Source organism: Notolabrus celidotus, chromosome 5 (assembly GCF_009762535.1).
Source record: "Notolabrus celidotus isolate fNotCel1 chromosome 5, fNotCel1.pri, whole genome shotgun sequence".
NCBI lineage: Eukaryota > Metazoa > Chordata > Actinopteri > Labriformes > Labridae > Notolabrus > Notolabrus celidotus.
This window is the reverse complement of record NC_048276.1, coordinates 20,170,243-20,186,627: the sequence shown is the minus strand read 5'-3', so window position 1 is coordinate 20,186,627 and position 16,385 is coordinate 20,170,243. Positions and strand designations below refer to the sequence as shown.

General features: G+C 39.6%; 1 protein-coding gene across 3 annotated transcripts in view; it reads left to right on the top strand.

Moving 5' to 3' along the window:
* camkk1a (calcium/calmodulin-dependent protein kinase kinase 1, alpha a) overlaps positions 1–16,385 on the top strand; it is a 100,478-nt gene that overhangs the window by 60,405 nt on the left and 23,688 nt on the right. For all 3 annotated transcript variants that reach the window (XM_034683899.1, XM_034683900.1, XM_034683901.1), the window contains exons 6-9: positions 1,161–1,294; positions 6,784–6,820; positions 7,183–7,204; positions 10,679–10,767. In XM_034683899.1, coding sequence (XP_034539790.1) covers positions 1,161–1,294; positions 6,784–6,820; positions 7,183–7,204; positions 10,679–10,767 — 282 coding nt within the window. The remainder of the gene's footprint in view (positions 1–1,160; positions 1,295–6,783; positions 6,821–7,182; positions 7,205–10,678; positions 10,768–16,385) is intronic.

Here is a 16,385-nt window from a genome sequence, read left to right as displayed (position 1 = left end):
AAAAAAGTAGGCCTAACAATAATGACTGACTCAACTAGGCTACATGCAGTCACTGTCTGAGTTACAGTGATGGCAAATGTATGGTCTGCGCACTCTAACTCATTTCACCATGCATGATTTTGCCAACATAGGGGTTGGTTGTTACATGTGACAAACAACCCCAAAGAGAATGTGACGACCAACCCCAACTGGAATGTTTTGCTAGCATCAAGGCTAACAACCATCTAACAACTAGTTAGCTAGCTAATAAAAATCTAAACTATAGCTTTCCCCTCACACTTTGTAAGGGTAACACTTGTTTTGTTATAAACCCATCGTTTAAAAGCCTAGAAGAAAAATACTGAGGAGCTGAATATTTGCAATTTGACATGAAAAACACAAAAAGTTCTCTCACCTCAAGTTCAGCTGTCTTACTCCAGAGAAGACTATGTAGGTGAGCACTGATCCTAATTCTGGAAATGTCCATACCCCAATTTGAGAGACAGTGCCCTCTGGTGGCGAGATATAACAAGTGTGCCAACCAACCCATGTGACAACCAACCCCGTTCTCCCCTATATATATTACCTCGCAGTTGTATAACATTTAAGTTTAAAAATTGAAAATTGAATCAATAATACAATTAAAAAATTGCATTATACTATGTTTGTAGTTACAGTAGATGTGTTTAGTAGAGACAGAAAGAGTGAACAAATGCTATTGTTTGTTCATGTGTGCACACATACTAAATGCCACCCTGCATAAGTCAGTGCCCCAGTCAGGCCACAGTAGTCAAAAAGGCGTAAACACACCCCTGCTTAGAAAAAAGTATAGCTTAATTTCACTTGTTAGCAATCTATGACAATAGAACAATAATGATAGAACAATAATGATAGAACAATGACGGAAAACAAAATAAGTACAATTGAGACAATGAGCCATTCAGAAACCACCCTTTGATTTGACTATTAGTAACAGCTTACACAGCTCACTCTTTGTCTGAGTGTTTACAAAGACTGTTAACCTGGAAATAATCACTATTACAAACCCTGCCATGGTAAGGGCGAATGCCAGTAAATGTGAGTATCTGTCAGCTACAAAGGAAGTAAAAACAGCTGTGTTGAGTCGTAACTCATAGCAGATCTGATCATGGTCTGGTGTGTTTTGTGTGATGGCTCTGCAGGTCGCCCACCTCCGAGAGGACCCAAGGCAGCCCAGGGAGAGCAGCCCAAGATCTTGGGACCCCTGGAGAGGGTCTACCAAGAGATCGCCATCCTTAAAAAGCTGGACCATGTCAACATTGTCAAGCTAGTGGAGGTGAGACTATTGACTAAAAATGTGGAATAAGTGACAAAAATAAAGATTAAACTATGGGCAGTGAATCATAAATGAGTTTATTTCCTGCCCTTTACATTTATTTTTTGTTCTTTTCAAACTTTATTGAATACTACTTAAATGTAATAACATTTGTTTACATCTAGTGTCTGGATCTAGGGCTGGATGATCATGTCCTTCATGTCGAGTTAAGCAATGACCTCTGGGCAAGCTCAGAGATGCAGACTTAACTGGGACTGTGTGTAATTTGGCATTGTGAGGCCTGCATCAGAGCCCACACACTGCATGATGTGACAGTGGGACAACACTAAACACTCGCACACTTACTGTGAACACGCCTCTAAGTCTATGAGTCTGTGAGTGTAGAAATTGGGATCGGGCCTATATCTATATTTAAAAAAGAATAAAGAAAACCTAAATGTGCTGTGTTTACACTGAGCAGCTGATCACTGCATCTGTCCTGTTGGTGTTGGACAAACATTTACTCTGGATGTTGCTCAAGTATGATGTGGTAGTTTTATTAGTTTGCTTATTTGTTGGGACACAGCCAATGTTAACATCATGAGGGTTCAAGAAATGATCTGAAGGACATCAAATGTGTAAGAAAAGGGAATTGATTTGTAATCCATAAGCATTTGTTCTTTGACATAATCCTTTTGCTGCATTTTAAATTACTGCATATTAAAATCTAAACATCATTGCAACTTAATAGTTACTTTCCATTACTATTCAGAGATGAGACAGAGATGTTAGCTTTTAGAAGCTATTAACAAGTGCATCAAGTACCATGCTACACCCTCTTAGACAGTGAGTCAATAAAACTGCAATTCATTCTTAATCCAGTAAAACAACTTCAGTATTTATGTTTTAAAAACCATAACTGCTGAAGAAACACACTATAAGAACACAAGTACAACTGTCATTAAGTTCATTTACACACTTTATTCATCCATTCTTTTTTTTCCACCACAATATTTTTATTTAGTTTTCAGCAGCATGAATTACAGCTTTTTATACTTAAGACATACAACTGCTGCGTTTACACATCACAAACAAACAAACAAACCCCCCCCCAAGAAAAAACAAACAAACAGACAAACAAAACAAAACAAAATAGTAATAATAATAATAATAGTAATACAAGAACACTTCTCCTGTTACAATAGATGGTAATCTATACAAATTGGAGTATATAAATACATTAAATACAGAATTTGAAAAGCACCTAGTGAAAAAAAGAAAGATTCAACATGCTTTGAAACTGCAATGTCCACTTAGTTTAGTCATTCACTTGATCATCTATTAAATCTAAATCCTTAACATAGTTAATGAAAGGCTTCCTTATTCATCCATTCTGATGTGCTTTGTGTTTAGCAGTAATTTGCTTATATTTGTAGTCAAGTCAAGTCAAGTCAAACTTTCTTTATATAGCACATTTTAAAACAACTGCAGTTGACCAAAGTGCTGCATAAGCTTAAAAACACAATCAATAAAAATAAATAGTTAAAAAAAATAATTTTAAAGAGTAGATATTTAAAAAACACAATAGATAGTACAAGAAAAAAACACAATAAATAAAAGCAAAATAAAAAGTTGGATGTCTCGCTCCACAGGTATTTAAAACCAATGCAAAGAGGTGCGTATGTGCTTATCCATCACCAAAGCTGAGTCCAAAATCCCCCACTACTCAATATAAAGTGCACAATACAACGATACAACTATTTGTACTGTCAAGCACTGTCTGAATTATAAGTGAGAGTTATACCATGAAGTACGCTCTAATCATAATACAGTGTAAAAAGTGATGTACAAACAATGGACACTAACCAAGCATTATACCATCATGCACTGTGGTGCAATTTAGACAGAGCAACATTGGTTTTGTGATGATAATAGATACGAGACAGCAGACTGCACAAGACAAATATTTAAGTTGTGGCATTAAACTTTATGGATTGATTATTTTATTAAGAATATATTATTTTGTATTTATTTCCTTAAACTGTTTTGTATGCTCAGTATAATATTGATAATCAATATAATCAATGCTGTTATTTATTATTACTCCCTGACTGGCTCTGAGTTGCATGTTTTTAATGTGCAACAGCAATGATGTCGCTCAGTGAGACGGCGAGTAGTGTCTGAAAGTGGTTCACTAATTCTGCTCACTATTTAGCTCAATATGTAGTCCACTGCATCAAACTCACTTGGTAGGGAGTTGCTAAACATTGTACTGTACATGGTAAACAAGCTAGCATTGTCAATGTTAGCATGTGTGAAAGGTGAAGTTAGACATGAGCATAATTTTGCTGCTGTGCTTCAGTAGAATCTCAAGAGCTGCTAGCATTGACGTAGCCTTTCTGTTTTGTTGTTGTGGTAAATACATGCAGTTCATTATCAGGGAATCGTCTTATTTAACTTTTTATGTTTTGTTAGCATTCAGGTTTTTATGAACAAGGGGATCTGGTAGCAGGGGACATGTCCTACATCACAGGTGGACTATAATAACAGGTTTAAGATTTTTTGGTGAAGATTATGCTTTTTCCCTTTATCACGAGATAACCTTTCCTGCTTTGCTCTTGTTTCTGTCTTATAAGAGAGGGAAGATAACATGTGCTGTCATGTGGGGTACTTAAGATGGATTTAACCTCAGAAACATCTATCACACTTCTATCACTGGACATTTCTGACGTTTAGGAGATATATTCTGGAGAAACGACATCTGTGGAGAATGGGCTCTTATTTACAGCAGCCGGTGCTCCTAAACTGAGTTGGGGAGGTTCAAAGATGGATTGACTTTTACTTTCTGCAGAGGCGGTTGTTTGTGAAAATTGATAGCCCATTTGAAGACGTGACTCTAGATGCCCGCCGCTCCCCTGCGATATTATCAGAGTATTCTTCAATCTCGGCCAGATGGCGGGGGCACTGACATCGCGGTCGGGAGTTAAGCTCAGGGAGGCAGTCAGAGGGAAAGCTGTCTGGCTTGCTCTGCAGTAAAATGTGCCAGAAATACGAAAGATTTTTTAAGTACAACGGTTAGTGTTTTCTGCAGCTGTGAAGACACACACACTCATTTAATCTCCTTCTCTTATCATGGAGAAAAGTGAGTGATGGGGAAACCTGCATTCCTCGCTATTCTTCTTAGTTCCTTGATTTTAAGGGTCTGTGCTTTATTATTGCTTCTAACTGATCCTGTGAGACTGCAGTCCGGTCCATCTAATTATGAATCGACTCTTTCCCTTATTTGAAACATTAAGGCAGACACAGAGTGGAACAGATTATAACTGATGAGAGGGATGTGGTCATCTGTCACAGATGGTGGGGGAGAGACAGTGAAACTAGCTCCCTACTTGCCAAAGCATGCAGTCATTTAAGTGTGGACTCTTGAATATACCAAGCTCTATTAATGTCACTTCAACATAAGCCTTCAACACCTTTTAATGCATCTTAGTCAGTGCATTAGCTGACAGCTGCAGAGAAAATTACCAGGCTGTTAATGGTTTTACTCTGCATACAAAGACAGTTCATTTAATGTTTTAGTTTGTGCTTTTACGTTAAAGGAGCAAAACAGTGTTTGATGCAAAAGAACATTGTTGATTTAAGACAATACAAACAAACACTCTCCTATTTACTGTCATGAGTAAACAGTGTCTGTCTCTACGGAGGACGTTTTCTATCCTTGCATTCCCAGCACTCTGTGTTCTGTGTGATGTTTACCTTCATTGTGTTCATTTAAATTCACCAGCATGTTGTGTTTAAAGCTCAGCTCCAGATGGACTGCGCGTCCTGTGGTTGGCTTGAGCTGTGAGCAGTTTCCTTGCAGAGCATGGGCCGTGTAGTCCGGTGGGAACACCTGTTTTTATTACCTGGCCAAAGATGGATTATTGAAAGGGCATAACACACAATTGACAGAAAGCCAAGAACTCCAGGGGCTCCAGGGGCTCATTTAATATCTGTGTAGAACTGATGAGATGATAACCAAACAATCTGACAGGACACATGTACAGTTCAAGAAGGGGGTTACATTTCTCATACCTGTCTCATATTATAAGAATTCCACGTAAACACGTGGAAGGGCAGGGAGCTCCCAGAACAGAGCCATACCAGCAAGTACATCGAATTATCTCATTCTTTTGTCGAGAATGATCCTGACTGACATCATGTTTTAGGAAAAAAAGGTGTGAATTTTGATTATACAGTTTGACCCATCTCTTAAAATGAGGGAGGTGGGCTTAATGACCTACATTGCAGCCAGGTAGTAGGAGAAAGTCCAGATATTTTGGCTTCACTTTATGGAAGCTGTCATGTCATCCATTTTTTCTGACAGGCATTGATACAGGCAAACAGGATGTAATACAAAGTGATTCAAAGAGGCTCAGTTGATGCCAATAAATTGTTATCAGTTTTTAAAACTTCTCACAGCTTAATAAGCTGAATAATACCAACATACACGCTGGCAATAATTACTCATCCAACTCAGCAAAGCACTCCAAGAACATTGTCACCATAGGCTATTCAGGTCAATTTGCCCATCTGTTGTTGCTTGTTGAGCCTGAGTTGGCTGTTTTATGCTTCTAGCATATTTTTTGAGCATGCAGTACCTTTCAGGTTATTCTGGGGGATTTTCTGGACAGTGTTAGTCATTGTTTTGGATTGTTGCACTAATAGACATACAAGTTAATAAGAGTATTAAAAACCTGAAAAATATCCTTTTAAGGTGCATTTAGAAGAGATAGAAAAGATGTGATTATTTTGTAATGAATCCCAAGTTAACTCTGGAAAATCATGCGACTAATCGTGATTAAAAATATTCGTCATTAGACATCCTAAGAGCAGATGCTTGCTCTTGCACTTGCATGTACTTGCATGTAGATATGTGTATGCAAGTGAGACATTAATTAAAAAATGGTTGTTAGATGACAGTCAATAGGTTCTGGGATTGTGTTCCTCTTCTTTTGTGCTCCTCGTGGACTGTCTCCCTGTATACAGCTAATGCCCCCAATCCACTGTAATGATACTGGGCAGAGACAAAGAAATTTAGGCTTAGTGGGCCCCACTGCTTACTTTCATCACAGTCCCTATAGAAGGTTTGGCCGGCCATGAACGTGACCATTTTTTTGACTACAGAGATTCAAATTTGCACCAACTTTGAAAAGTCTACAAAATTAACTTTCCACTATGTCCAAAATATTTAGAATCACACAACGCTTTCATATGGATGTAAATAAACGCAAAAGGTTATTTTCAACCAGTCTTTGAAGCATCAAGGACTCTGTCATCACTGAATTCCTGCGTGGTTCTTGTTAAAGAAAAGACAGATTCTACCTGAATGCATCCTCTCATCTTTTTACATCCTCTTGAGAATAAATATGTGTTAGTTTAAAAGTTTTCACATCTTAGGTACTTGTACTCAGGACCTTGAGGTTTCTAACTGTAAGCCTCTCTTCATTAATGTTATGTAACTCTTGCAGGTGCTGGATGATCCTGCAGAGGACAACCTTCACATGGGTATGCATGGCCATTCTTTCTTTGTCCAAATCTTTCTCTCTGTTTTTGCCCTCTGTGGCACATATGCCAGGGACAAGTGTTCATATAACTTATTCATAACTCAGACCATCTCTTGAATAATTACCTTAGGGCTCGCACATTATGCAGAGATCTTCCATCAGCAGAGCCAGGTCACAGTTAGGACACATTGCATGAAACGTCAAATTCTTTATGCACTTAATGTGACATTTCAACATAACAGGGAGTTAATTTAGCGCTATTGTGAAATAATAATGTGATGCTTGTAGTGGTCAGACCTTGCTGAATAAATGAATGGACAAACTGTTGTCTTCTGTTTCTTTCTCCTTCCTGTTTCCTGACAGTTTTTGAGCTGATGCGTAAAGGGTGAGTAGAGAACATGTCCTTTTCTTAAATAATTCAACGCTCACTTGCTCTTCCTCCTCTACCTTCACCTCTGCATTTCATCCTCCTCCTCATCTCCTTTGTCCGCCTCCTCTCCTTCGTCCTCCTCATCTTCCTTCATCCTCCTCCTCCTCTCCTTCATCTTCCTCCTCTCCTTCGTTACTCAGAGCTGACACAGTGCTGGTTTCAGTTTCATCCCAGGCTTCAAAGGCTTTCGTAATGTTCTTAGGTTTTCACAGTTATTACCGATGGCAGTCGGCCGTGTAGACGCTTCGCGTCCTGATGCACAAGCTGCTCCTTCCTACACCGCTCACAAATCTGTGATGATCTAATAATCGTACACCTTTTGTTATTCTGAGCTCCTGGAGGAGGGAGGGGGCAGCTGGTATCATGACACATACCAGCATTAATAAGTGATGTTCTCCTTTTAATTGGAAGGTTTGCTCTATTTGTTAGCTTTTTCAGAATGAGAGAGAACTTTTGCTCTCGTGTTGCCCCTGGGAAAAAAAAATGATAGACAGTCACGCTGATGAATTCAGAACAGCTGCCTCATTTTGATAGTACTTACCATAAAACTCTATTTTTCCTACCTGCTTCTGATTTTATAGAATAAGATAGATGATGGTATGACCTTTTGGCCAGTCTTCAATATCATTATAAGCATAGTAGCATACAATATGTAGCAAAAAAAAAATCTAATCAGTTTAACTGTTCTTTCCTCTAATGCATCAGATTCTACCACGGCTAACCTCAGTAATATAACTGAGACATCATTATTATTTAGATATAATACTATGGCTGACACCTCCATCTCCCCCCAAAGTGAAGCCAAAATACTGCACCGACATATTACGCTGTAGACACATTGTAGAGCCAAAGCGATCTGGTTGGTGGAGTCAAGAGATTGACTTTCTGCCCTTCCTGCTAAACAGAACATGCATTTAAGTTCCCTCAAGTCTGTGCAGTCCACATTAGAACAGATTCTAATGTTGATTCAAAGTGGACACCCATGGTTCTGGAAAGTCCAGTCATTCTTGTGTTAGTGTGTCTCTTGTTTTCTCCCACTGTTCCTCCTCTACTCTGCTAATCTGAAACAATTCAGAATTGAATTTGATGCTTTACAACACCCTTTTATAATAATTAATTGTAACCATGTTTAGAAGCTGTATAAGCATGGGAAAACATATGTCAAAACACCTTTTCCACTTCTTGGTATTGGCATGAAATTGGTTGGAAGAATCTTGTACGTTATTTCATTACTCCTAAAATGGGAAAATATTCTGCATCTAGAAGTCATTCATGTTGGAGGAACTGTGGGAGCGAAGGAGCGGATCACCACCATATTTTTTGGAACTGTCCAAAGTTACTACAATTTTGGTTAAATATTTCAAATATTATGAAACAAATTCTGGGATTGTCAATTCCATTAAAGGTGACATATGCAAAATTGACTTTTTAATGGTTCTTTACCTGAAATATGTGTCCCTGGCATGTCTACAAACCCCCTGAGAACGAAAAAAATCCATTCTGCCCTTGTTTTGATTTCTACACCTTTCTGTAAATGTGTGTGAAACGAGCCGTTTCAGACTTCCGTGTTTTTGTTACGTAACAACAATATCTGTCACGGAGTCAGAGCTCAGAGCTTGTTCAGCCCATAGACTGTATAAACTAATACTGAATCCCTCCCCCGTTTTTCATTACCTGCACACATGTGTGCTAACAAGGAGCTTAGGAGGGAGGCATGCTAGTTGTAGGCTGTCTTAATAAACACAAAGGTCGGTTTTACTCCCCACGTCTGCAGATTTGAAGATCTAGTGGATGATTTTTATTTATCATGGATAAGTGCTAGCGCTAGTTAGCATAGCTACATAGCTACATGTCGTAGCTGTAGCTGTGTAGCAAGACACACGTCAACATACTGACAAATAAAACAAGAAACACAGAATCTGTGACCAATCCTTCAGAAAAGGTCCCGCTGCCTTTCTGGCAGAGGTCGGTTTTATTCCCCACGTCTGCAGATTTGAAGATCTAGAAGATCAATCTAGTCAGAAAGGTCCTGCTACAGGCGCCTCTCCGTCAGGATCAGGTTCTGGATCAGATTCAGAGGGTTGAAGTAACGCGATCTCTGAGCAGCCGTGTATATTCAGCCAACATGTAAACATTAGATCAACGTGCTGGAGAGCCGAGGCACATCCACTTCCAGAGGGGGCGTGGTCAGAGGGAAAACAGAGTGTTCTGATGAGGACTGAAGAAGAGGGATTTTCAGGCAGACCAGAATCTGATTTGTGTGTGAAGTGTTTTTTTGAGCATAAACTTTAAAGACATGTTTTGGGGACCTGTTAGACCAATATATATTTATTATCGCTGCTAAAAATCACCCACAAATGGTTACAGGCAGATCCACCCACAGTACAAAATTGGTTTGAAATCATCAAAGAAATTCACGAGATGGAAAAAATGACTTTCCTGCCAAGATTAAGAAAAGATTTGTACATTACAATGTGGGAACAATGGACACTATATTTTGGGAATAGAGGATGTGTGTGGTGGCTGTTCCCCTTCTTGCTGTTGAAAACATTACTAACCTCCATTTAACTGTACAAAACCTATGACTATGGAACTTATTGGAAAATGTGAATATTACAAGTATGGCAATAATGTTGATGGGTTTTTTTTATTTTGAATTTGTTGGGTTTTTTTGTTTCCTCTGTCTTTTGTTTGTGCTTAAATTGAACAAATGGAAATAAAATCTAAGTGATAAAAAAAAGAAGCTGTATAGGCATTTGAAGTTCAATTTAAGTTTGTTTAAATTGTTCAGCTTTATAAAGTGTATACATAGTTAATTGCTGTAAACAAACACAGCAATAATCACTTTAAATGTGTTGTAATCATTAGGGGCCGTCCTTTCACACAACCTTTTGAAATAATGACATAGTGATTGTTGACACACTGTAGTCTAATCCGAATAGAAACAAAGCTCTGTCTGGTGCTGTTGGTTTTTTGGACCTACTATACCGGGTGGAAACCTCTGGCTGCGAGAAATGCAGCCAATGTGGAAGTGCTAAAAACTGCGGTTCCTCGAGTGTCCGCTTGAGGCTGGCTCCAGAAGTACCAATTTAGAAAAAAACTGCTTACCTCACACTAGCTCGACAGATCTTAGGTTGAGTTAAGTATTTCCTATATGGCACCCACTGACGAATGGCTTCATAACAGTGCCTCAGAAACAGATGGGTGACGTCACAGATACCACGTCTATTTATAATACAGTCTATGATCTATACAAGAAAAACAAAATCTTAGTCACAGGTTTTGACTATCAGAGCTGTTTAATCAGACATCTCTATCTGTCTAAATAAGTCTCTGCATAACCAATTCAACTGTTGATCTGTGAATTTGTCTGCCTTACTGTCTCTCTATCTGTGTGTTTCTGCCTGACCTACCTGCATTGATTTCCAGTCCAGTGATGGAAGTGCCCGCAGACAATCCTCTGTCGGAGGAGCAGGCCAGGTTATACTTCAGAGACGTCATCCTGGGCATAGAGTACTGTGAGTATCTCATGCAGAATGAGGGCTGTCTCTGAGACAGTAAAGCACACCTATAAAGCCTCTCACTGAAATGTTTTTTTGATGATTTCAAGCTTCAATCTACACTCTCACCTTTAATAGCTTCATGCAGTTCAGGTCAGTTTCCAGTGGGAAGAAAAGCACAAAGATTTTCCTTATTATCGTATCTACTATGAAGCTCAAAGCATAGATTTTTGTCTTTTCCGGCAATATCCTCCCCCTCACCTTGCTTTTAACATGTAGTATGAGATTGCTGTTTCCTTTTAAAAAGAACAAAGTGTTCTTGACCCTGTGTTTCCATGCCCCTAAGGCTCTGACGGCAGACGTGTGCTGTCCACTTCATCAGTGTCGAGCCTCTCTTCTCTAAAATGCTTTCCCCAAGCTGTGGCCTCATTTGCTGCACTAGATCCATTTCACCGAGCCATGAGACTAATGATTAGAGATCAATGCTGCCCTCTGAGAGCTCCATCTTCAAAATAAGGCCAAAGAGATTCACAGAAACTGAAGCAACCACCAACATCTGCAGCTCATGTGTTGAGTTTTTGGGACCATTTGTGTTTCATTTTAAACAAAGCACCTTATAAAAGCTTGTATACATTTTTTTTTCACTTCTTTAAGCACTTATATCTCATGAATCAGAGGTCCTAGTTCAGTCTCTACTACATTTTCTGCTCAATTTAACACCACAGAAAAACATCCTCGCTCTATTGGTGGACCATTTAAGAAAACACCTGTAGACTAGTAGGAGCGCATTCACATAAAGTAAAGTGAATCAGAGCTGTCGTGCATATGACCCACAGACTGTAAATAAAATGGACAGCGTTGCTCCGCCTTTTCCCTTTGTACGGTTTTGAAGCCAAAAAACACTGTTCCAATGTGCAGCCACTGTGCAGCCAGAGTCTGCGCTGCAGAGAATTTCTGTGTTGCCATGGTAACGAGCTCCGCCCTACAGCGTCACGAGATCCTATGGAGTTTCCCTCTACAGCAGCTGTCAATCAAAGTGAATAAGGAAGTAAAACCCCGTTTTTTTAACCTCTAACAACTAACGAAAAAGAAACTTTTCAGAAAAAAGAGGCCTTGAACACAAAACAGTCAAATAATAACTACATATCACCACAGCAAACGGATGTGAGAAACATTCGTACGACGTGGATTTATTTTGTAAAGTTTGAATGCAGCCCCATTCAAATGAATGGGGAGACAGAGTTTTTGACCTATACTGCAGCCAGCCACCAGGGGGCAGACGCTTTGGTGGAAGGTTCACTTCCAACCGAGCGAGCTGCACCACTTATATGACCCCAAAGTGTTCATTCAGTGCTTGATTTTTGTTCATTAGAGATCGTTTTATTTCAAATGCCATCTTAAAGAAAGACATTTTATACACTAAATAACAAGTCTGTTGTGATTTCCCATGACTAACTGTTTGCCATGTCTAATGTGGAAGAGAATTTCTGTCAGTTTCAGTCAACATGTTAATCCAGTATGATTTTAAAAATAGTCAATCAAAGCCGCAGATTGCTGTTTGCACACAAAATTGACCAAGAAGGCCAAACTCTCTTGCTAATGGCTGCATAGCCTACATGTACCAGGATGCATTGCAGCAGTACCCATAGCTTCAGCCTAGCTCTGCTGTGGTAATAATGCTGTATACCCAAGTCTGTGTATGAATATCAGAGTCAGCAGTAATATTGTATGTTATGTTATGGTGTTGTTTATTGCATTGTTGGAAGCAAGTTCACAATACAAGCAAGGCTGAGACCACAACAGAAATCACCTGCAGGTCTCCCAGGCCAATAACTAAGGCAGATGTCAAGAGGGCTTATTGATTGTGCATACCAAATGGCAGATTACACACTTTTTTTGTACTGTACCTCAAAGTGAAAAGCCAGAGATACCTTATTTTTTCATTTTCTCCTCGTCCATGAGCTTCTGAAGTTTTTTAGATAACTTCAGGGTGGCCAAGACCTGAAGTTTTAAAGAGTTGCCCTCCACACATGCACTTCAGATTGGCAGTGTTGGACATGCTCAAAATACTTACTGTGGTTTAAGTGAGGGAGGTGTCTGGGAGGAGCAAGTCTGTTCCTGCTTTTAAAATCACTGAAAAATGTTGAAGTACTATATGACTCTGCAATGCAAACACAATATTAGAAAAAACAGCATCAGGCAACTGATGCATGAAGTGAGGATTATAAAACAGGGACACTTTGCTCGGCATTAACAATGTCAGCATTCTAGCCACTCGTACGCAAGTGTTTGTGACTTGGGGTTGGGGTTGGTAATCAGATTTAGATACACTTTTTGTTATACTGGTTAAAATGATCTTTATGTCCTGATGGCAATCAATACATAATGTGTTCTTAAAAAAGAAGGAAGAAAAGCTGCTATCTACAGCCGGAGTAAACCTGGGAAAACACCAACCAATCAGCCTTTTTTGGGTGCCAACATTTTAAACCATTCAAATCCCGTCCTGCCGTTCTGCCCGCTTCCTGCTCGTACATTTCCCCGGCGTGCACTCTGAGTCCCCGTCTCCTGCCTCTGCTTCCCCTGACTCTACTGACTGCCCCTCTTGCTCAACCTTGGGCCTGTCCCCTCTGACCAGATGAGGTGCTTTGCTCAGGACTGTAGTCCGGATCAGAGTCTAAAAAGCTCTCACCACGGGGGCTCTGACAAGCAGAAGAATGAATGACATTTACTAAGTCCTACAGAAATGTAGATGTATTGTAGCATCCGTCCGTACGCTGTAGGGATGACGAGCCGATTCGTGAACACGTTGATATTTAATAACCGGTCACTGTCGGCCGTGATCACGCCAACCAACAAAGCAACAATCAATGTTTGAATGAATGACAAACTTCTCCTCTTGTCTCTCCTCTCTCCCGCTCACACACTCTACACCTCTCCTGATGCCTTCACTGACTGTCAACACTGTAGGAATTAAGAACATCTACACTGAACACATTTAACAAACAGTAGAGCTGTTACAGTATTATATGTGTTATAACTTTTCTCCTGATATCGTGTCACTGGTACAACTGGATAATGCTAGAATGACAGTTGTAAGTACTAACAACAGCCATATTTATTTGTGTTTTTAACTTTCACTATGATAATGTTTTGGTGAGGACTGGTTTTGAATCAGTCACCATCATATGGTCGCAAGTCAGCGGCGCTCGTGCATGCGCTCGTGCAAATTCATGCTAGTTTTCCGAGACTGCCAACCCTAGCTTTAAAGTCAGGGTAAACAAATTCAGCCAGGAGCATTCACAACTCACCTGGGCAACATCAGGAAATTTTCAGGAGTGCTGTGCATATTGGAAAAGGGCTTTAAGCAGTTGTGTTGGCTTATTTCCTCAAAATAAACTCAAGCATGTCAAAATGAAAATGAAAATGAAACTGTACATATTTTAAAGCCTTTTCATCCCATATTGTAGATATCAGCAGTGCGAGTCAGTGATGTGTGTGTGTTTGATTTCAGTAGTATTGGAGCTAATAATGTTTAATGAAAGACCTTTGATAATAAGAGGGCCCCATCTCCTGAAGATCTCCTCAGATAAGAAGGCACCACTCATTCAATCAGGGATCAAGTGTCCAGACAGCTGTGAAGAGCTCTGTTTGAGTTGTGTGAGACTTTTCCTCCTACTTCACAGTATATATGATTCTTAGGGTCCATCCATAATTTTCCCAGACAAAAACCTAAATATTTGCCCTCATGCATTATTTGGGTATTTCATGTTATTAATGTTCCAAATGTTTTAATAGAGAATGAGTGCATGGAGAACATGTTTGATGATGGGACTGTAGTTTTTAAAAACAGGTTGTACCATCTAGAGCAGAATGTCTTTGTCAAACATACAGACCTGTGTACAAACATAGCATATTTTACATATTCAAAATGGGGAAAAGCTCAAACAATGTTATTGCAACACACAAAACATCCCTTTCAAAATATTCAAGAGAAGAGGAGAATGTTACTTCACTTATTCCATTTACATGCTGCTTAAAATGTGAACCTCCTCCTTCAAAGTTCAGTGTGAACAGAAGGTACAGCCACTGTTACAATGTCCTGTGCCCTGACATTTAGAATAATGTACCAAGAGAGCAGAGGGAACAAGGTCATTTTTGCATTGAAGCCGAGTCTCATGACTAAACATTCAATGCTGCTCCCCTTGTTTTCTTCTCTTGTTCTCGTTAAAGCTGCAACTCTGACTGAGAAATGTATCACCTGTGAAATGTAATGCCCAAAGTCTGAGGACTTAAGAACAAGATAGCATGCACACATATACCATCACCTTAACAAAGCAACAAAGTTGGAGATTGTAAAATGATTTGTTTCATTACACAAGTTAGACCTTCAGTTTGTTTAGTGTTTTGCTTAGTTCGTATTTGATGACAGTTTGTCTGCTGGTGTGCTGAAGTTATCTCCAAAACTAGCAGCATGTTTGAAACCAACCTATCGGTCATATAACAGTCAGCCCTGACTGAGCAACTTGATGGGGCAAGAGATATTTCATGAGTGCTGGTATACAGTATAACATGCCCCTCCCCAAGGCGGCCCTACCAGGCTAACAACAATCACAGAAAATGCTTTTAAAGGCTGAAAATCTTGGGATTTATTCAGACACACAAAAACTAAGCAAAGATTATTGGAAGACTTAATTAACAAACACAACAGAAGTACTAACTCCCTTCAGACAGCAGCCCCCGCACCACTACAACTGTTCAGCTCTTCCATTGTGCCTATTGTACACACTTTTTACATTTATCAAATAGTTACTGACTGTTATATCTTATTTTGTAGCTTTTATTTTCTTATGATCCTTGACTGGAGGAGTACTGCTGTTAACTAGTTTCTCCCTCGTGACAGTATTCTGCGGTAATGTCTAGACACACACACAGACGTAGGAGCACAGGAGAATTTGATCGTGCTGATCAGCAACAGTCCAGTCTCTGTTAAGTTGTGGAACTGATTGTTTGGGTTGAGCCAAACACATGCATAAAAAATGAATCTGTTGTTGCTAATTACTGTTTACTGTTAACTCACTTGTATTAATTTTGTATTAAACAATATTGCACTTGAGGTGATACACTCAAGACTGGATCACAACTGTTCTGATATTCAGTATAACAGCACTCCTGTTACGGCTTGAGCAAAGGACCAGGACCCAAATGTAGAGTACAGGGAAAAAATTATTTATTAAGCAAAAAAACCAAGGTTCAACTAAAGCGCCTTGCGGGTAAAAACAACTGAGAAAAAGTACAAAACTAGGAGTAACACAAAATCACCCAAAAAGGGGGGAAAAGGTTCTATCAAAAAACTCACAAACAAAAAACTAGGAATCCATCCTCTGGAAAACACTCGAGATAAGTACACAGAAAGCGTGGCTTGAATCTCCTCAGGAGCAAGGCTACAATGGGACATGGAGCATGCGGCTAGAGGAAAATAATCTGGCACTGGAGGAGTGTTTGGTGGCAGCTTAAGAAGCCAGTGCTGATGAGAAAATCAGGGACAGGTGTGCCTGATGAGCCTCACTCCTGAGGAGACCGGCCCCGCCCCTACCCATGCAACCTGCAGGCAGAGAGAGGCTGGCTGTTTCCGAAAC